Source organism: Mandrillus leucophaeus, unplaced genomic scaffold, assembly GCF_000951045.1.
Source record: "Mandrillus leucophaeus isolate KB7577 unplaced genomic scaffold, Mleu.le_1.0 Scaffold75, whole genome shotgun sequence".
Taxonomy (NCBI): Eukaryota; Metazoa; Chordata; class Mammalia; order Primates; family Cercopithecidae; genus Mandrillus; species Mandrillus leucophaeus.
The window spans coordinates 1,765,751-1,788,462 of NW_012108141.1; the positions used below are offsets into that span (position 1 = coordinate 1,765,751).

General features: G+C 35.7%; 1 protein-coding gene across 2 annotated transcripts in view; it reads left to right on the forward strand.

The window, feature by feature from the left end:
* USO1 (USO1 vesicle transport factor) overlaps positions 1 to 22,712 on the forward strand; it is a 90,408-nt gene that overhangs the window by 33,481 nt on the left and 34,215 nt on the right. Inside the window, exons 5-9 of one of the 2 annotated variants that reach the window (XM_011966178.1) lie at positions 2,424 to 2,435; positions 13,863 to 13,963; positions 14,250 to 14,352; positions 14,510 to 14,565; positions 17,771 to 17,891. In XM_011966178.1, coding sequence (XP_011821568.1) covers positions 2,424 to 2,435; positions 13,863 to 13,963; positions 14,250 to 14,352; positions 14,510 to 14,565; positions 17,771 to 17,891 — 393 coding nt within the window. The remainder of the gene's footprint in view (positions 1 to 2,423; positions 2,436 to 13,862; positions 13,964 to 14,249; positions 14,353 to 14,509; positions 14,566 to 17,770; positions 17,892 to 22,712) is intronic. The other variant, XM_011966179.1, reaches the window with a different exon arrangement.

Genomic DNA, 22,712 nt, shown 5'->3' on the forward strand with positions numbered 1-22,712 from the left:
TTGTGTTTGGTTTTAGTTAGGCAGTATGCATATTAGCCAGTTCTGGATTAAATAATTATTTATGGCTATTGATTGAAAATATATATTATTATCTAGTGAGCAATATAAAATTAGAGGGTTTTTCCTAATAAATACTTAAATTTTTATGTAGGACTTATATTAATTTATAAAGTGCAACAGTTTATTAAATTTAGATTTTTTTTCTTTACATTATGTCTGTCTGGTGAACAATGATATGAATCAGTTTGAAATCCACACGTTTCTTTGGCACATTCATTTTCTTTTTTTTTTTAAATGCCTGCACACTTAACATAAAGTTGTCTGTTTTTATTTATTGTCACTGTGTGAAGCTTGATTAGAAGTCTGTATACATTTTGTCCTATATGTTGCAAAACATATGCAGTAACATTTTACAGTTCTGTTGAAGAGTGTATTTGTCATATCAAATTGGCTGTTACAGTAGGACATAGTAGATTTTTCATTATTCTGTAAAGTCAGAACAGTGGATATATTCATACATTTTATAAATCTAATTTAGACTGAAATTATATGATCTCTCAAAATTCTGAGAAGACAGATAATAAAGAAGTATAGATATATATTGACCTTGCTCTTAGTTTATTAAAATAAAGATAGAGCAGGAGTATATGTCAATGTTAACTTCACAGAATACTAGTATTGAGAACATCTGAAACTGCATCATGTTGCATAGTCACAATTTCTTAGACATAAATATTATTTTTAAAAAACTTTTATTTTGGCTGGGTGTTATGGTTCATGTCTGTAATCCCAGCACTTTGGAAGGCTGAGGTGGAAGGATTGCTTGAACCTAGGAGTTTGAGACCAGCCTGGGCAACATAAGTGAGACCCCATCTCATTAAAAAAAAATTTGTTTTAACAAATTTCTCCATATCTATCCATCCTATAGCTTAACTTTATTAATTTCTTAAGGGTGAAAAATATTTAGTAAATGTAATTTGGTACCCATGGAAAAAAGGTTGTCAGTCACATGACAATACATATATACAAAACACACAAGAATATACTTTGAAGCAAAAGATACTTATTTTCCCTAGTTATTTCTACAATGAGAAAGTTAGATACAACACAGTTATTCAAACACATTTTTAAAAATTACATTCTTTTCTTTCCTTTTATCCCCCTTAGTTGTTTCAGATTAAAAATTTAACTCTTTTTCTAGTTAATTTGCTGGGGTAATTTTTTCTGTTCTTAAAAAAAATTTGTAGCAACAATATTTTTTAGGTGGTTGTCTTTGTTATAAATCATGTTATAATCATGTTTAAGCCCACCTGTTTCATTTTTTCTTTGTGTTGTTAGGCTCTTTAATTTAGCATCCAAAAATGATCCTTTGGATAAATAGTAATAGAATCAGTTTTATTTAGGACCTTTTTTTTTCTGAAAATGTAGTCATCCTGAAAGAGTCAATTAAAAAGTAGACATTGGGCTGGCTGCGGTGGCTCACGCCTGTAATCCCAGCACTTTGGGAGGCCGAGGAGGGTGGATCACTTGAGGTCAGGGGTTCGAGACCAGCCTGGCCAACCTGGAGAAACCCCGTCTGTACTAAAAACACAAAAAGTAGCCGGGTATAGTGTTGCACACCTGTAATCCCAGCTACTTGACAAGCTGAGGCAGGAGAATCGCTTGAACCTGAGAGGCAGAGGTTGCAGTGAGCCAAGATTGCACTACTGCATTCCAGCCTGGGCAACAGAGCAAGACTCTGTCTTTAAAAAAAAAAAATAGGCCGATGTGGTGGCTCACGCCTGTAATTCCAGCACTTTGGGAGGCCAAGGCGGGCAGATCACGAAGTCAGGAGTTCGAGACCAGCCTGACCAACATGGTGAAACCCTGTCTCTACTAAAACTATCAAAATTAGCCAGGTGTGGTGGCACACGTCTGTAATCCCAACTACTCAGGAGGCTGAGGCAGTAGAATCACTTGAACCCAGGAGGCAGAGGTTGCAGTGAGCCAAGATCGTACCATAGCACTCCAGCCTGGGCGACAGAAGGAGACTCTGTCTCAAAAATAAAATAAAATAAAAATAAAAATAGACATTAAGACATGTCCTTCAGTTCTGTTATTGATACTTTGCTTTTATTGCTTTGTGAAATGGTAATTCTTAGCTGACATAATGAACTACATTTTGGAGTTCTTTATGACTATTTTGCAACCTTCTAATGATAAATCTGTCTCCTAGTCCTAAAAATATAGCATATGCTAAATCTCTTTTAGTATATCTGAGATATTTGACCAAAGTAAATATGGATCTCTTCTTCCAAAGGGTTATGTAGCTTATTAAACATTTTAATTTTAAGCTCCTATTTTACTGTGTATACTACTACATTAAAAAAACTGTTGTCTTTATCACCCGCTTTTTATTTATTTATTTTTGTCTACCTTTTCAGATGATGTTGAAGGTAAAAGATTGCATTTACATATGCATGGTGCTCTTAGGCATAGTTTCTGATAATATAAAAGGACACTGTCAAGTACTATTTCTTCTGGCTGGTAAAAAATCTGAAATTTGTTTTACTATGTAAGAATTCTTTAATTGAAAAGGAGTATTTAATAAACTTACATTACTATTATTTCTACAGCTACTAAATCTGTTTACTGTCGAGAACATATAAAATATTCTAGGGCACCTTTAAATAAAATTAAAGCTTTTTCTGGCCGGGCGTGGTGGCTCACACTTGTAATCCCAGCACTTTGGGAGGCCAAGGCGGGCAGATCCCTTGAGTTCAGGAGTTCAAGATCAGCCTGGCCAGCATGGTGAAACCCTCTTTCTACTAAAAATACAAAAATTAGCCAGGTGTGGTGGCTGGTGCCTGTAATCTCAGTTACTTGGGAGGCTGAGGCAGGAGAATTGCTTGAACCCAGGAGACGGAGGTTGCAGTGAGCCAAGATCATGCCACTGCACCATCCAACCTGGGTGACACAGTGAGACTCCGTCTCAAAAAAAAAAAAAGAATAAATAAAAATTAAAGCTTTTTCTCTGGTAGGACAATTTATCCAAAATTACTTTGTATGTCCTTCCTGGAAAAAAAGTTTTTAGACAGTTCATTTAAAAATACTTGCCAAGTGCAGTGGTGCATGCCTGTAGTCCCAACTACTCGGGAGACTAAAGTGGGAGAATCACTTGAGCCCAGGAGTTCAAGGCTGCAGTGAATAATGATTGCACCGGTGAATACCCACTGCACTCAAGGCTGGACAACATAGTGAAACCCTGCCTCTAAAAAAAATAAAAATAAAAATCTTTAAAAGTAATATTTGAATATGTATACCCATATTACCTATATTCAGTAAGAACTGGAAGGTATTCTAGTTCAGAGAATGTATATTGATATTGTCCCTTTAAAATAATGCATGCTCAGTAATGATGTTTTAGTTATTGACATTTCTTACATTAACTCATGGAACTCACTAATTTTTTATTCTCTCTAATCTCTTTCAAGTTTCATTTACTTTTAACATTGATATTTGTTTTCTTCATAACTAAAGTAACCAAGTTTTTTTTGGTTTGTTTTGTTTTACCAATTTTCTTGAGGTGTTTAACTTTTTTTAAATGAAGAAGGAAATATTCTTACCTAAAGCAGTATTTAAAAGGTATATAACAAAGTTGCCTATATATAATAAAAATACTAACAAAGAAACTAACTTGTTAAAGTATGAAGCATTACCTTTTGTGACGTTCGAATCCTTTGTTTGACCTCAGATGATACCAGAGCATTGTGCCTTGACTCTTGTCAAGCTATTTCCTTGTTGGATGGTAAAGATCAGTAGTTGTTTCTATTTTTGTGATATCATATTTATAGAGAGCTTTAAAACTTACCGAGTCCTTTCATGTTTATCTTATGTAATCCTCATAGCAGCCAGTGAGGTAGGTGGTATTTTTCTACTTTCTAAAGATGAGAAAATGGAAGCCCAGAGATGATGTAACATATGGTATCATTGAGTAAGTAGAAGAACAATTTTACTTTTTTTTTTTTTGAGACAGAGTCTCCCGCTGTTGCCAGGCTAGAGTGCAGTGGCGCAGTCTCAGCTCACTGCAGCCTCCGCCTCCTGGGTTCAAGCAATTCTCGTGCCTCAGCCTCCCAAGTAGCCGGGATTACAGGCACGCGCCACCACACCCAGCTAATTTTTCTATTTTTAGTAGAGACAGAGTTTCACCATGTTGGCCAGGTTGGTCTTGATCTCCAGACCTCATGATCCTCCCTCCTTGGCCTCCCAAAGTGTTGGGATTACAGGCGTGAGCCACCACCGTGCCCAACCAGAACAATATTTTTTAATACATTTTTTCCTTCCTTTTTTTTTTTTTAAGTATTTCTTAGATTTTTAATTCAATAAATTATGGCCAATTTTTCTTTATTTTTCTAAATGGGTTCTTCATTGAATCATATAATTCACATAACTAGTTTATAGAATATTCAGATAAATGTTAAAAAGTATATGTGTACCTGGCCAGGCACAGTGATTCACCCTGCACTTTGGGAGGCCGAGGCAGGCGGATCACAAGGTCAGGAGATCAAGACCATCCTGGCTAACACAGTGAAACCCTGTCTCTACTGAAAATACAAAAAATTAGCCAGGCTTGGTGGCGGGTGCCTGTAGTCCCAGCTACTCAGGAGACTGAAGCAGGAGAATGGCGTGAACCTGGGAGGCGAAGCTTGCAGTGAGCCAAGATCACGCCGCTGCACTCCAGCCTGGGCGACAGTGCGAGACTCCTTCTCAAAAAATAAAAAAAAGTATACATGTACCTGTTTAATTAAGTACCAGTATAAACGAAGATTATTTGATACTACTTCACTCTGAGTTAGGACTCTTTTTATTAGGATATCTCATTATATAAAGCAATTTCCTTTTTTCATAATATAGGTTGTGAACTTAGTATAAAGTAGATTTCCAAAGAGAAGATCCAGAAATGTTTTTAAACATTGTTTACATCTCTGGAAAAAGTACTACTAGAAATACATTTTAAGAGTAAATGTATCTATGCATGTGTACTTAAATGCCAGTCATATGAACAGGCCTGAAAACTATCCAGAGCTATACAGATGATGGTTCAACTTAACGATTTTTTGACTTACGATGGTGTGAAAGCAATATGCATTCAGTAGAATCTATATTTCGAGTACCCATACAACCATTCTGTTTTTTCACCTTCAGTACAGTAGTCAGCAAATTACATGAAATAGTCAATACTTCATTATAAAATAGGATTTCTGTTATGTTTTGCCCAGCTGTAGGATAATGTAAGTGTTCTGGGCACATTTAGAGTAGGTTAAACATATTAAATACATTTTCAACCTATGATATTTTCAGTTTATGATGGGCTTATCAGGACATAACCCCATTGTAAGTTGAGGAGCATCTGTGTAAGTACTTAGAATGGGCATTTTTTTATTTTACATGCCTATCTTAAATTTATTTTTACTGTGGTAACAAAGGGCCATTTCATTTTTATCTTATTTTTTTCATTTACCTTACAATAAATGGTCATTTACTTTTACAGGTTATAAATACACAATATAGTATATAAACTGTAGGCTATAAAAAACTTAGCTCTAAAGGTTGTAATCTAATGACTACTGATGAGGGAAGATGGGTTTACTTGTTTCATGCCTTTGCTTACACATATAATAGGTATAATTTCTCATGGTTCTAGTTTTTGTTCACAACTTTTAGATATTAGTGTAGTAGTTTATAGTAGTTGTAGCTTAATTTACTGCTACATTGAAAGCTTTGTGTATTACCTTAATTGCTTAGCTAATTTGGGGATACTTCATTAAAGTTCAGAAGTGCTGTCTTATGACTAACTTAAAAGAAATGCCGTATGTCTCACACTTTTTAAAATTGACAGTGTTAAACCAGAAGGAACAATTGATCCTTGGAATAGGACCATATTTTACTAGTTCAATTCAAAATGTAAATTTTAATTCTATACCGATAAGCTACAGCATATTATACAATATAGCTACAGAATAAAAGATATTAACTCTGCTTCTTGCTGAGTTACTTGCTTGTGCCCAGGGCAAACACTGAATTAAACTTTTTCTGGTATTAGACCTGACTTCCTTGAAGCATAGCACAGAAGTTCTAGAGAGTGCTCTGTATTAAAACGGGTTCATAGTTAAATAAACATAAATACTGTGTTCCCCTCTGAAGTTTCATAAAGTTTACACTGGTCTAGTAAGTGCTGAGAAGCCTGCAGTGAAGAAACCTGTTCAACTTTAATCCAAATATATTTGTCCACAGGGGCTTACTTCTGCCACATACTTACTAACATGCCATACTATCCTTTGTTTTGAAATATACTAACCAAGGCTTGGTTAGTTGCTTGTGTGTACATACATAAAAATATTTCAGCATTTTAAAATACATTTTAGGGGAAGAATCCATCAAGTCTGTATATGGTTTTTTTCTTCCTTTTAAAATTTGTTTGTAATTTTTAATGTTTTCCCAAATGTCAATAACTATAATTTTTTAGCTTTTCTCACGAGGTCACAAACTTTTGACCCAAGGGCATTGTCTGTCTTATAAGCAAGGCTGTTTGACCCATATAGTATTTTAAGTAATGTGACTAAGTTGCCAGTATTATAAATTGGGAGCTTTGTGTCAATGTTTGTATTTTAGACTTCATTTTTTAAAAACCTGAAGATTGACAATACCTGGATCTGCATTCCTACATGGCAACAGGCAGCTGGAATTGAGTAACTGCTGTTTTCCTTAGATAGGGCATATACTCCCCATCCTCTAATGTTAGCCTGCTTCACTCACTCCCATTACTGTCTTTTGTTTATAGTCAAGTTTTCATTCTCTACTATCTTCACACCGAGATAAAAATACTTATACTATAAATTATTTTCAAACGCATGATTTTTTAAGCTATATATCCCATTCAACAAATATGACTATATGCAAACGGAAAATAGCCCTACAAAGCACCCATGACTAAGTTAATGTTGCTGTGATTTTAATTTCTAGAGAGAGACAATTCTGAGAGAGAATATTACTTGTCTTTTGAACATAGATTTCTGATGTATTTGGAGAGCAATGCATTTGACATGCATTCCCCATGGGCCCTTTTTGTATAATTTCTTTATCTGCTTTTTTATCTGTACAGTTTCACTAGAATTTGGCTAACATTGCCACGATTTGTTAGGGTTCTGGGGTGGCTTAAAAAACAAGGTAGGCTCGTTAGCCGACTAGCTCTTGTGACATCTTCTTGGGTACGTAGCATTTACCATACTGTGGCAATCAGGACTTCTGTTCATAGCTGATTCTAAAGATGAAAGTTTTCAAAAGATTCTGTGAGCTCCCAAGTTCCCATATCTTTTCCAATTTTTTCACAGTCTCCTTTTCCATCAGTCTGTCAACTTGTAAATAAAATGGGAAGGGTGGTGGCCGGGCATGGTGGCTCATGCCTGTAATCCCAGCACTTTGGGAGGCCGAGGCGGGTGGATCATGAGGTCAGGAGATCGAGACCATCCTGACTAACACAGTAAAACCCCGTCTCTACTAAAAAAAAATACAAAAAATTAGACGGGCGTGGTGGCAAGCACCTATAGTCCCAGCTACTTGGGAGGCTGAGGCAGGAGAATGGCGTAAACCCAGGAGGCGGAGCTTGCAGTGAGCTGAGATCACGCCCCTGCACTCCAGACTGGGAGAGAGAGCAAGACTCCGTCTCAAAAAATAAATTAATTAAATAAATAAAATAAAATGGGAAGGTTGTGCAGTTCTTGCTACTTATCTGGTACCAGTTTTTTGTTTGTTTGTTTGTTTGTTTGTTTTTCAACTCCATTCATAAGTTCACCTTTGAGCTTTGAAAATCATAATTTACCTAGCAAGATTTTACCTTCAAGCATGTGTAAGTAATTAGGACACAATTTTATCAGCTCACAAAGGAACAACAGGAAATCCTTTAAGCAGATCTGTAGCAGAGAATGTCCCTTAAATCCACTCTGGTTATATTTGAGTATTAGGCTTCCTTATGGTTATTATCAGGCCTTTGTAGCATCAACCCTGTGCCACCTTAACTCAATATCCTCAATATATCTGTGATTATGTAGTAACATGATAGCGTTCAAGTGTACTTTTGGTGTTTTTGTTTTGTTTTGTTGCATTTTTATCCTTTTATCCTCTCTACCTATTTTCCTGAAGTGGAAATAGTGACTGCTTCCCAATATAATTCTTCTGAAGCCACCACTAACCTAAAAAATAAAACTTTAATTAAAATACAGTTAGTTTACTTTTATTTAGAGTCCAATCATAAACTCAGTTACTTTTTTTGATAGGTTGCATATAACTTTTATGAGAAACAGAAAACTATAAGGTAAAATATCAAGACTTATTCACAGACAACTTTCTGGAAATACAGGATATACTTTTTCTTTCATCTTTTGCATCTTGGTGATAATACTTATTAATGGTAACTTTTTAAGAATCCAAAATTCTGAATCATCAAAGGAAGATTGTTAGGTTCTGTTTCACTTGAAAATTTAGTAGTACATATATAGCTTATGTTGTAAATCTTAGGACCACTGTACTCAAGTGAGGGCAATTTACCCTCCTTTACCCCACTCCACTCCTAGTACATTTGGCAATGTCTGGAGACATTTTTCATTGTCACACTAAGAGGAAGTAAGACAGTGCTACTGCGTCTAGTGGGTAAGGTCAGAGACAGTGCTAAACATCTTAAACTGCCTGGGGAGTACAGCAAAGGCTTACCTGGCCAGAAGTGTCAGTAGTGCCAAGGTTGAGAAATCCTGTCTTGGGGATGATGATTTTGACGATGGTGATGATGACGATGCTTCTATTTATTGAGCACACTATTTACCAAGCCCTATGCTAGATGTTTTACTTATTTTAAATCCTCACAGAAAACCCCATGTGAAGACGTTATCTCCATTTTACAAATAAGGAAACCAAGACTTGACGGAGTTAGGCTACTTGCCCAAAGTAACGTGGCTATTAAGTGGTTGAATGTGAGTTTTACTGGTCTTACTCAAAAATCTTTGTGAGCTTCTTCCATTATACTGTACTGCTACTCAGTAAAGTATTTAACTACTCAACCTTAGTCATTTTGTAAATGAATGGAAATTACCTCTACCTGTGTTAGTAATGTACTTCTATTTCTTAAAGTTAAGTTCAGAGGGGATTCTACTTATCATTAGTATTTGACAGTCAGTCACTTCTTTCTCATTGAATACTTTCTTCATTTGTTTGTCAGTCTCCAAAGTCTCCTGACTTTCTTCCATTTTCATTGGTTACTCTTTGTCTCCTTCACATTTTTCCTCCTCATCTCCCCAACCTCTTAACATTGGAATGCCACAAGGCACAGATTTCTTTCCTTCCCCCTTCCCTCCCTTGTTGATTTCATCTAGGCTTGTAACTTCAAATGTAATTTATATGCTTGCCACTCAAATGTATATGTCCAACCCAGACCTCTCCACTGAAGTTCATCATTGTATATTCAAATATTCACTCAAAGCTTTACTTAGATAACCCCCAACACACATACAGCTCTATTGACATCTAATTAATGTACAATAACAAACATATGTAAATAATTTGATTACTTTTGATATATGTATAAACTCGTGGAACCATCAACACCACCACCGCCACCACCACCAAAATAGTGAACCCATCCAAAAGTTGTTTGTAATGCACAACTTCTCCTTTTGGCCCCCTTTCAGTCACAATCTGCTTTCTGTCACTGCTGATTAGTCTGTACAGGTATTTTTCTAGGGTTTTATGTCAGTGAGATGATACAGTATATTCTCTTTTTGGTTGTGGGGGGACATCTGGTTTCTTTCACTCAGCATAATTATTTTGAATTTATTCCATGTTGTATATCAGTAGTTCATTCTTTTTTTATTGCTGAGTAGAATTTTGTTGTATCGTCCTCCTCATTAGCGTATGGATTGTTTCCAGTTTTTGGTTATCAAATTTTGATTGGGTCTGTTTTTACCAAATATTTTCTTTTGTAATTTAATCTTTTTATGTTCTGTTTATGAATGCCATAAACATTTATGTACTATTCATGCGTGAATATGTTTTTCTTGCTCTTCAGAAGAGAATGGCTAAGTGATATAGTAGGTTTATATTTGGCTATAAAAAGCTGCTAAAACATTTTTCAAAGTATTTGTACCATTTTACATTTCCTCCCATAGTGTTTGTGTGTCAGTTCTTCCATATACTCTCCAACATTTGGCATGATTAACTTTTTAAAATTTTAACTGTTCTAATACATGTGTAGTGGCCTCCCATTGTAGTTTTAATTTGTAATTTCTTAATGAATGTGGATGTCAAACAACGTATGTGAATTTTATTTTATTTTATTTTATTTTTGTCATCCATATATCTTTCTTCTTTGGTGAAGTGTTTTATTTAGATCTTTTGCCTGTTTTTTACTCGGTTGTCTTACACTTGAGTTATAATCGTTCTTCATGTATTCTGTTTTCAAGTCCTTTGTGACATATATTTCACAAATTTTTTTTCTTTTTCTGTGACATTTCTTTCTTTGGAATAGCAAAAATAACATTTTGATTGGGTCCATTTTGTCAGTTTTTCCTTTTATAATGTAGACTTTTTGTATCTTATTTATGAAATCCTTGCCAAATCTAAGGTCACTAAGATTTTCTACTATGTTTTCTTTTAAAAGTTTTATAACTCTTGGCCAGGCACGGTGGCTCACGCCTGTAATCCCAGCATTTTGGGAGGCCGAGGCGGGCAGATCACAAGGTCAGGAGATTGAGACCATCCTGGCTAACATGGTAAAACCCTGTCTCTACTAAAAATACAAAAAATTAGCCGGGCGTGGTGGCGGGTGCCTGTAGTCCCAGCTACGCAGGAGGCTGAGGCAGGAGAATGGCCAGAACCTGGGAGAAGGAGCTTGCAGTGAGCCAAGATCGCGCCACTGCACTCCAGGAGCCTGGGCAACAGAGCGAGACTCCGTCTCGAAAATAAAAAATAAAAAAATAAGTTTTATAACTCTTACAATTAGGTCTGTAGTTAATTTCTAGTTTCACTCTTAGGTCCATCATCCATTTTGAGTTAATGGATTTATTTCTGGACTTTCTGTTCTCGTCTATTGATCTGTACGTGGCATCATCTTGATTACTGTAGCTGTATAATAAATCTTGAAATTATGTAGTGTTAAGTCCTCCAACTTTGTTGTTCAGAATTGTTTTGACTGTTAGGTTTTTTGCATTTGCATACCAGTTTTAGAATCAGCTTATGAATTTCTACAGAAAAGGCCAACTGAGAATTTGATTGGGATTCTGTTGACTGTAGATCAATTTGTGAAAAACTGACACAAAAATATTGCACACTTCTAATACAAGAACACAGTATATCTCTATTTTTGCAGGTCTTCTTTATTTTTTTTTTCTCCTTTTTTGGGACAGGGTCTTACTTTGTCACCCAGACTAGAGTGCAGTGGTACAATCATAGCTCACTGCAGCCTCAAACTCCTGGGCTCAAGGGATCCTCCCACCTCAGCCTCCGCAGTAGCTGGTACTACAGGCATGTGCCACCATGCCAGCCTAAATTTTTATTTTTTGTAGAGACAAGTTCTCACTATGTTGTCCAGGCTGGTCTTGAATTCCTGAGCTTAAGCAATTCTACCTCAGCCTCCCAAAGTTCTAGGATTACAGGTGGGAGCCACTGTGCCTGGCCTGTTCTTTAATTTCTCTCAGCAGTGTTTTGGAGTTTTCAGAGTATAAGTAGCGCACACCTATTGTCAAATGTTTTTGTTGATGCTATTGTAAGTGGTACTGTTTTTTGAATTTTAATTTCTAATTGTTGTTACTAGTGTCTATTAATAGAAATACAGTTAATTTTGTGTATGACCTTTTACCCTGCAACTTGCTAAGCTTACTTATTAGTTCTATTAGCTCTTTTGTAGATTCCATAATACTTTCCTCATAGACAAACGTGTCATCTGTAAATAAAGACAGTTTTACTTCTTCTTTTCTAATCTGTATGCCTTTTCTTTTTCCTGCCTTATGACATTGACTAGGATCTTCAGTACTATGTTGACTAGAATTGATGAGATTGGACATTCTTGCCTCCTTCTGATCTTAAAGAGGAAAACATTCAGTCTTTCACCATTAAGTATGATGTTAGCTATAAGGTTTTTGTAGTTGCACTTTGTCATCCAGTCTTGTGACTTTAAATATCATTTATATGTTTACCACTCTAATATGTGTATCCAACACAGACTTCTCCACTGATATCTATATTAGTATTTATCCAGCTTCTTACTTGGTATGTCCACTTGGATTTTTATAAGATATCTCAAACTTTATATGTCCAAAACTAAAGTTCTGATTCTCTGTATACTTCCAGCTTGCTTCTCCCATGGTGTTTCCAGTCTCAGTAAATGGCAGTCCTATCCTTCTAGTTCTCTAGACCAAAAGCTTGGAATCACTCTTCCTTTTCTTTCTTCCTGACTCTCCACACTCCTCTGTGCAACATGTCAGCAAATCATATTCCCTTGTAATAAAAATTATGACATCTAAGGTCTAAGCCACCTTCACGTGACTATCTTGGTAATGCTTCCTGACCTGTCTCCCTTTTTTCCTTACTCAGTGACATTCTGTTCTCAGCATAACAACCAGAGTAATCCTTTTAAAACTAAAGTATTTTGTTGTTGTTGTTTAAATAATATGATTTTCAGGCTCAAAAGCAGTGAATTCTTTAAGAGAAATATTTCTTGGAGTTTCTGAAGGATAAACCCAGCATATTTAGGTAATTAATCAATTGGAAAACATTTCATTTCTACTTTTGGTCTCTTCTTTTTCCTCTGTAAACAATTAGATGGGATTATGACTGTCTGACTGTCAATCTTGGATTGTTGCTTTTCCTGTCATCTGCTGGGTTTTTTTCCTCACATTTAGAAAAGAACTTTCTGAGGGATAATGGGTTTGATCTTGACTGCCAGCTCCATTGGCTTATAGTCACTTACTGGGGTACTATATGGAAAAGGATTCTGATGCTCAGCCAGTGCTGTGATTAATTAGCTGTGTCTGGTGTGAGTGAGAGAATGGGAAGTAGTATGCTTGCATCTCTAATTTGAGTTTATAATACAGGCAGATCTTAAGTAATTTGCTTTGACAGTTGCTTTCATTTTTTGTGATCTTTTACTTTTTTTTTTTTGACGTAGTACATTGAAACAACAAATTCTTTAATTAAAAGACATTTAAACACTAAAGACAAATGTAAAATCCTTTAAACAATAAAGAAATTAGATGTCAAATTCTGATTTTATTGCCAAAGAATTTTGTAGGAGATATATATGCAGAAGATACTGAGAAATCTGGAGTAGATTGGTTTAATTTCATAATTAAATTATTTAACCCAGTAACACTAACAATCAGGAAGGACTATATGTTCAATATTGTTTTGGGGACAAGGGTTTTGAGATACAACTTATATACAATAAAATTTAGTTTGAATTGTAGTCTGAGTTTGGGCAGAAGTATACAAAAGTGTAACCACTACCACATTCTAGATAGACTATTTCTATCCCAAGTTGTTTCCTTATGCGCTAATAGAAGGGTAACTTAAAAATGTCCTTGAGAAAATATGAATATTTAAATATCCTTTTTTTAGATATCATATTTAAATATTTAACCAATAAAATGTATTTAAATGAATTTGAACATTATTTTAAGGATATAGCTTTACATAATAATTGTGATATTGCTGCCAGCCACACTGTTCCAGTGTTGAATTGTTTACCAGGAAAATTATCATTTACGCTTAACTCTTCAATGAAAAGATAATTTAAAATAACCTACTATTAAATTGAGATTCTTTATTTTTGAATATTACAGAAGAAAATTCCACAAGACAGAGTGAAGATTTGGGAAGCCAATTTACAGAAATTTTCATTAAGCAGCAAGAAAATGTCACTCTTCTGTTATCTTTATTGGAGGTAAATAGGGAACCTTGATGTTTTTGTCATCTTAATAAAGCTGCTTTTGTTGCCTTTTGGTTGTTATTGAGGAAGTAACATGTATATATCTTTGAAGGTAGTGAAGTTTATTGTATTATAACAAGAGATCCACATGCATGTTTCAAGAACTATGTAATCACTTAAAGTATGCTAAACTTGCATGCTTTACTTGTAGTTTCTGGTACAAATTTCTATTAGTGGAAAAGATGTTTTTCTTGAAAATGTGAATTATAGATGTTAAATATTTTAAATTCTCATATTGCAGGAGTTTGATTTCCATGTCCGCTGGCCTGGTGTGAAGCTCCTTACTTCTCTTTTAAAACAACTAGGGCCTCAGGTGCAACAAATTATTTTAGTCAGTCCTATGGGTAAGTGACTTACCTGTTTTATATTATTTTGATTAAAACATGAGTATCATTTCCTAGAGAAAGGGACTGAAATGGTGTGTTAGTAAATTGTTAATAATTTGAGTCACTATTTGTATTTTTGGTCTGCCAGCATTTTTCACATGGTTGTATGTTCTAGGTGTTTCAAGATTGATGGACTTACTAGCGGATTCCAGGGAAGTTATACGTAATGATGTAAGTTAAATTTGAAAAAGAAATACAAAATTATGTGGCTTTTTTTTCTCTCGCATATCCTTGTTGTTGAGTTTTAGGAAGTTAGAGTTAGAAAGTTGGAGTAATGACTTTAAAAAAACAAAATTTTTTTTTAATTCAAAATTAGAGATGGGGGTCTCTCTATGTTGCCCAGGTTTGTCTTGAATTTCTGGGCTCGAGCAGTCCTCCCGTCTCGGCCTCCCAAGATGCTGGGATTACAGACATGAGCCACTGAGCCTGGCTGGAGTAATGACCTTTTAAAGTTGTATACAAGGCCACATTGTTTCATTCTTTTCTGGCTATCCAGTATTTTGGGTTAGACAAACCATTTTGCCGTTCAAATTTATTTCTTTCATTAGTTTAGGATTTCTTATACTATCTGCTGAAAGGTTGTATTTGACACCAAACTCTACCTCCAGAATTTCCTTTTCCTCCTAAAGAGTAGAGGAGATACCTCCAGACATTGAACTGTGTAAACCCAACAAAGCATTATGTTTGGAATCCTCGCCCTTATTTGATTGAGTGTGTATTTCTAAGGATTTGCCTTGTTAATCATGGAGCATGATTTGCTCTGGACTTATTTTCCATTCTGATTTATTTTATATTTGCATATAAGTGAATATTTTTGTATTGATGCTGTATGTTTTGTTGCATAAGCATTTTTCTCTATTGTTACCTATAACTTCATAAAAATTCTGTAATACTTAAAATAGCAATTAGAAAAATTAAATTCTGGAGCTAGGAGATCATATCAAGCTAATTAAGTCTCCATATTTATAGTGAAATGCCCAAGACCCACAGAACCAAGTGAAGTTAAGTGTTCTTTGTTAGCCATATCTTACTCATCTTTTTATTTATGGTATTGGCCCTACGAGTTTTTCATCATAAGTCTTAGTAAATATCATTTGGATTGCTCTTAGCCTTATAACTGGTTAATGACAAAGCAGAGACAAAACTGAAGCATTCTTAACTCAGTCTATGGATACAGTTTTTAAAATTTGTTGTACTTAAAATTTTGTAATATGTGTATCGATTCAGTATTATAGGTAGTGAACTTAATATAGTATGTAACTTACGAGAAGGACATTTTTTATCTTTCGTATTTAAATGTCATGTTTTAAGAATTGTCTTACTTAAATAGTTATCTATCTATTAGGAATTTGGGATATCTTTCCTTGACTAAAATCTGATTGTGTATCTTTAAAGCTTCTGTTCTTTTCATGTCCCACAGTTTAAATAAGAGGATATCATGCAAATCATAAATTACGTCTCCCCACATCATTTAATTTCATTACCACTTATTTTCATTTTCAGATATAAAAGTGCTCTTTAAAAATAACTGCATTAGGCCAGGCGTGGTGGTTCACACCTGTAATCCCAGCACTTTGGAAGGCCGAGACGGGTGGATCACCTGAGGTCAGGAGTTTGAGACCAGCCTGGTCAACATGGTGAAATCCCGTCTCACTAAACATACAAAAAATTAACTGGGCAAAGTGGCGGGCACCTGTAATACCAGCTACTTGGGAGGCTGAGGCAGGAGAATCACTTGAACCTGGGAGGCGGAGGTTGCAGTGAGTCGAGACTGTGCCATTGCATTCCAGCCTGGGCAACAAGAAAGAAACTCTGTCTCAAAAAAATAATAATAATAACTGAATTAATTCTGAAATCTCCTGTTTTCCTTTAACTCTTTACCTTTTCATTCTGCTCCTAACCTTTTTTCCTCAACTTTTATTTGAGACGGAGAAATACGTGTCTATTTATATTGGTTTTTATTAATTTTATGATCGCAGATTAAGTTCTGTTTTTGTTGTAATGTTTAGATTTTTGGTTTTTGCATGTTTTGTAACCATGTATTTTTATTTTGATAAACCTATTCAAGAGGATAAAGAGAAAAGAAACTAAAATATACTAAGACCTTGAAAGCTAGTGGGTTCTGTAGAACTTATCTCCTTTAGTCTTTATAAAAACCTGTGACAGAGATATTACATGAGTATACTATAAATTCATGTAATTTGCTTAAAGTTGGCACAACTAGTCAGTAGGGCAACCAGTTTTTTTTTTTTTTCCATTAGTTTTTGAGGAACAGGCAGTGTTTGGGCAACCAGTTTTTAAACCCACTTTATCTAACTCAGAGCCTAAATGTTTTCTCCACTGTATTTCTTCTTCTCTTTGTTAGTAGTTAAACTGAAATTGGCAGCATTAAGTGGGAGAATTTGACATCCAAAAATAACTTTTCACCTTTTTCTCCCATATTAATGTTGAAAGTTGACAAGAAAATGAGTGGAATAAGCCCAATAAAGTCATGGGCATTTTTTGTCTTATATGAATACTTACCTACTCAGTACTGATAGCCAACAGCTGGTTTGCCTCTGTGGGACTTTTTTATTACCTATTTGCTATTCTTCTTCCTCTACAATAATATCTGTGCTTTTTTCGTAAAATATTTCTTGTCTCTTTTACCATCATGCTATTATTTAACACTTAGGGGCTCATAAATTGCTTAATACCAAAATAAGCAAAAATGGGAATAGTGAGTTTTTCTTGAATGATAAAGAGATTATAAAATATGTAAACTATATCCAGCTTACCAGGAGCTGAGAAAAACTGGAAGTCAGAGGCAAAGGCTGCTGTGAATTGTCTTGTGTTGGACATGCCATTCGTAAAGCATGAATTTTCATCTTCCTTTTTTCTTTTGACTTAGAGTCAAGTTTTGGGGATTTGGAGGCCAGATATTTACAAGAATTTCTGAACTTTCTCTACTAGAATTTGGTGGTGTTCGTTGATTTATGTTATTGAATTGCAAGTTTTTCATTATTACTATTTTGAAGCATGTGCAGTGACATTCCTGAGACAGATACTTCCATGCTCAACTGTTAAGCTGCAATGAAAGCTATGTAGTGGTTAATGAATATAAAGGAATTCTAGCGTATTTATATCATAAAGTTGAAAGATAACTGACCTAGGAATTGTTAGATGAGGATTCTAGTCTAGTCTCTGTCTCTTTGAGATTTATAACCTTAGGGAGACAAATTGCTTAACTATTCTGTTCTTGTTTTCCTTATGTATAAAGTAAAGGAGTTGGACTTGCAAAACCCCTGCCAGTTCTAAAATTCTGTGATTTTTGAAGTAATTTTAAAATGTCTCATAAATGTTGTACTACACTAAACATTCTCTTTCTTCTGTGTAGGGCGTCTTACTACTGCAGGCACTAACAAGAAGCAATGGTGCAATCCAGAAAATTGTTGCTTTTGAAAATGCTTTTGAGAGACTACTGGACATTATTTCAGAGGAGGGGAACAGTGATGGAGGTATAGTATGAAGAAATTTGAAGACATTCCTTTTGTCCTCGCTAAATTGTTAGGGTATAGGGAGTACAGTTGGAGGGAGAAATGGGAACTCTTATTTATACTCTTTTTCTTTCACTATAGCATGTTGACTATCGATTTCTCTTTGTCCTGTTTCATATTTGTTAGGCTTTTGCAATCTAGGTTGGCGTCTTTCCTCATTTAGAAAATCTCACCTATATCTCTTCAAATACTGCATTGCTACATTTCTTCTATTTTTCTGTAGCTATAGATTATTATGCATGTCCTTTTGCAGATTTGATGATAGGGAGTTGAGTTGAAGGCAGAATTATATACTGAGTGAATAGGGAAGACACAATTGACAATTAATGGGAAAGGTTAGAAATAGTCTTTTGGAGAATAAGAGAGCTAGTTAACTATTATAATTAGGAAGATTTTCAAAGTGATATGGACCCCAGCTGGGCTTGATGGCTCACACCTGTAATGCCAGCACTTTGGGAGGCCGAGGCGGGTGGATCACTTTAGGCCAGGAGTTCACAACCAGTCAGGCCAACATGGCAAAACCTCATCTCTGCTAAAAATACAAAAATTAGCTGGGCGTGGTGGTAAACACCTGTGATCCCAGGTACCTGGGAGGCTGAGAAACAAGAATCACTTGAACCCGGGAGGTGGAGATTTCAGTGAGCTGAGATCGCACCCTGTACTCTGTACACTGTACTCCACCCTGGGTAACAGAATGAGACTCTGCCTCAAAAAAGAAAAAGCAGGGGATATGGGCCCCATTAGGGATATTCATCATGATTTTACAACAGCACAAACTACTTGAGTATGTAATTTATTTTCTCCCCTAGCAGCACTCGGCTGCCTAGGTGCAAATATAGAAACAAAACTCATAGTTTTTCACAGGGTTGGGCCTTTTCTGGGAAGGTGCTATGAAAAGACAGTGAGACAAGAGAACAGAGTATATTCCACTCCTGTAGAGTGGAAGAAATGAAGATCTCTATAATCTAAGCTAGATAGGGAAGGAAATAAAAACAGAAGGGGGTTTCTAAAAGTAGGGAGAAAGGCATCTGGTTGATCGACTAAGAGATTCAAGGAAGCCATAGAAAAAAATGTGTTGAAAATACTTGCGCCACAAAAATAGGGTTTTTTTTTTTTTGAGACAGAGTCTCACTTTGTCGCCCAGGCTGGAGTGCAGTGGCACCATCTCGGCTCACTGCAAGCTCCGCCTCCTGGGTTCACGCCATTCTCCTGCCTCAGCCTCCGAGTAGCTGGGACTACAGGCGCGCACCACCACGCCCGGCTAATTTTTTGTATTTTTAGTAGAAACGGAGTTTCACCGTGTTAGCCAGGATGGTCTCGATCTCCCGACCTCGTGATCCACCCGCCTTGGCCTCCCAAAGTGCTGGGATTACAGGCGTGAGACACCGCGCCCGGCAAAAATAGGTTTTAGTAAGAGAGGATTATCGCCAAAGATGAGGCAAAAAAAACTGAGTGGTCTAGGTATTAGACAGGTTGCTGTTGAAATTAAAATTAAGTATGACAGCAGAGCTTAGAGAAAGAAGACTTTGAGCAAGATGCCAGTGATGTTTTCTGTGGTCAAAGGATGGTGACTATGAATTTGTTACATACCTGTAATGAGAAGTAATAAGAGATGGTACAGCCATATAGCCAAGCCTCGAGGGAACAGGAGTATTTTATGAGAGTAGAGAAACTGTGGTCTCTTGAAAGTACACTGGGCTGGGAGGGTCATAGATTCAACATACTGACTCTAAGGTACATGGGATTGAGAACATGAATTACTTTCACTTGAGAACATTGCAAGATAAAGCAGATTCTTTAAAGAAAAGGAGCATTTCAAGATATAATTGAGGTTATAGCGTGTTTTATTAACCAATATCTGAGAGTTGGCAATGGCATCATGAAAGGGTGTGAAAGGAGATTAAATGGGAGAGGGGAAATGCAAACTATTGTAAAATGAAAAACTGGGAAAGCAGAGATGACCAGGGAGGTGTACATTTTTGGAGGCAATTGAAGAAAATAGGGGTTTAAGGAAAGGTAGAATTTGCTAAGTTTTCCTAATTGCTAAGACAAGTCTCAGTGGCTCTTTGTGAGTGATTAGTGGCCATTAAGGCTCTAGGGTTCACTAAGATGCACGCTGGAAAGAAGGCCTGCTAGTTGTAGTGAGGGCTTTTGACATGCTTTTTCCTTCAAAGCCTTCCGATGGTCCTAATGGCAGACAATAATTCAATAGATATTTATGGTCCTCCCTAAGAGGCAGATAGAGTGGTTCCTCCTCATAAGATGAGGAGCCCCGTGGTTCATCAATAGGAGGTAAGGAAGCCTCTAATCTGGAGAGATTAGGTCTGGTTAAATCAGGAATTCTTTAAAAGCATTTAAAATGTGCACCTTAAGCATTTTAAAGTTAAATATAATAAAATAAAGGTGTATATTTATGTACTCGTCTTTGGAATAGGGCCAGAACTACTACTTTGAATATGAGTATGCTGATTAAAGTTTTTCATCATCTTCCTTGCATACATCACACCTATAATATATCATGTAGGATTTGCATTTTGATTTCTTTAAAATAGATTGCAGGATATTTCTGGGTTTTTAAAATTACTTCTCTATCTTTTAGAATTGTATTATCCATATTTAACAGCTGTATTTTTAGTGACTTCCTTTCATTGAGTTTTGCCAAAGACTTAAATTTAATTTTCAGAAAAATAACTGTTTTCACACATATTTTGGTAGTTTTATATAGTATTTAATTAATAACCAGTGCAAATAGCATGTTAGGTTTGTGAATGAAACAATTGATTCTTAGATACGATACCAAAAGTGTGATCCATAGAAAAAAAATGGATAGATGAGACTTCATTAAAGCTGAAAACTTGTGTCCTGCAAAAGATTCTGTTGAGAGAATGAAAAGACACTTCACATACTGGAAGAAAATATTTGCAAAACACATGTTTGAAAAGGGACTTGTATCTAAAATATATTTAGAACTGTTAAAACTGAAAAATAAGAAAATAACCCCATTTAAAGATAGGCAAACGATCTGAACAGACATCTCACCAAAACGATACACACATGGCAAATGACCATATGAAAAGATGCTCAACATTATATGTCACTAGGGAACTGCAAATTAAAACAATGAGATATCACTACATACCTTTTAGAATGAGGAAAACTAAAGAAAACATTGACAACACCAAATGATGGCGAAGATGTGGAACAACAAAAACACATTTGTTGCTGATAGGAATGCAAAATGGTACAACTACTTTAGAAAACAGTTTAGTGGTTTCTCACAAAGCTAAACATAGTCTTACGACTCAACAATCACACTCTTTGGTATTTACCCAAATTGGTTTAAGACATATTCACACAAATACCTGCACATTAATATTACAGCACCTTTGTTCGTAATTGCCAAGATTTGGAAGCAACCAAGATGTCCTTCAGGAATTGAATGGATAGATAAACTGTACTACATCCATACAATGGAATGTTATTTAGCAATGAAAAGAAAAGGGTTATCAAACCATGAAAGGACATAAAGGAAGCATAAAGGCACATTGCTAAGTAAGATAAACCAGTCTGAAAAAGCTACATGATGTATTATTCCAACTATAGTTGACCCTTGAATAACTTAAGGTTTAGGGACACCAATGCCCCAGACAGTTGAAAATCTGCTTTTAACTTTTGGCTCCTCCAAAACTTAACCACTAATAGACTATGTTTACCAGAAGCCTTACCAATAACATAAGCAGTCAAGTAATACATTTTGCATGTTGTATGTATTATATACTCTTCTTACAGTAAAATAAGGTAGAAAAAAGAAAACATTAAAATCAGAGGGAAGAGAAAATGTATTTGCTGTTCATTAAGTAAAGTGGATTATCATAAAGGTCTTCATCCTTGTCATCTTTATGTTGAGTAAGCTGAGGAACAAAAGGAAGGATTAGTCTTGCTGTTTCAGGGATGGCAGAGAGGAAGAAAACATACATATAAGTGGACCCATACTGTTCAAACCCAGCTGTTCAAGAGTCGGCTGTATGTGACATTCTGGAAAAGGCAAGACTATGTGGACCATATATATTTAGATTCGTGGTTGCCAGGGATTTGAGGATAGAGGAAGGAAGGGATGAATAGGTGAAGCTCAGGTTATTTTTTTAGGGCCATGAAACTATTCTGTATGATACTGTAATGGTGGAGACAAAAGATTATACTTTTGTTAAAACCCATAGAACTTTATAGCACAGAGAGTGAACCTTAATGTAAACTGTGGACTTTAATAATAGTGTATTAATATTTATGAATTGTAAGAAATGTACCATATTAATGCAATATATTAATGATGGGGGAACTGGAAAGTACAGGCATACATTGTCTCATTGCATTTCCCGGGGAGTATATTTTTTACCAACTGAAGGCTTGTGTCAACCCTGCATTGAATAAGTCTGTTGACTCCATTTATCCAACAGCACGCCCTCACTTCATGTCTCTGTTACAATTAATATTTCAAACGTTGCATTATTATATCTGTTACGGTGATGTGATCAGTGATTTTTGATGTTACTATTGTAATTGTTTTGGGGTACCACAAACAGTGCCCACATAAGAGGGCAAACTTAAGCAAAAATGTTATATGCATTCTGACAGCTCCACAGACTGGCCCATCCTTTCTCTCTCTCCCTCTCTTTTCCTTTCTCTCCCTTCTCTTTCTTCCATATTTCCTTTTATTGATCACATGTTTATAATTGCCTAATGTGTGCCAGGCAAAGTGCTAGACTTAGGAAGCAGGTTAACAAG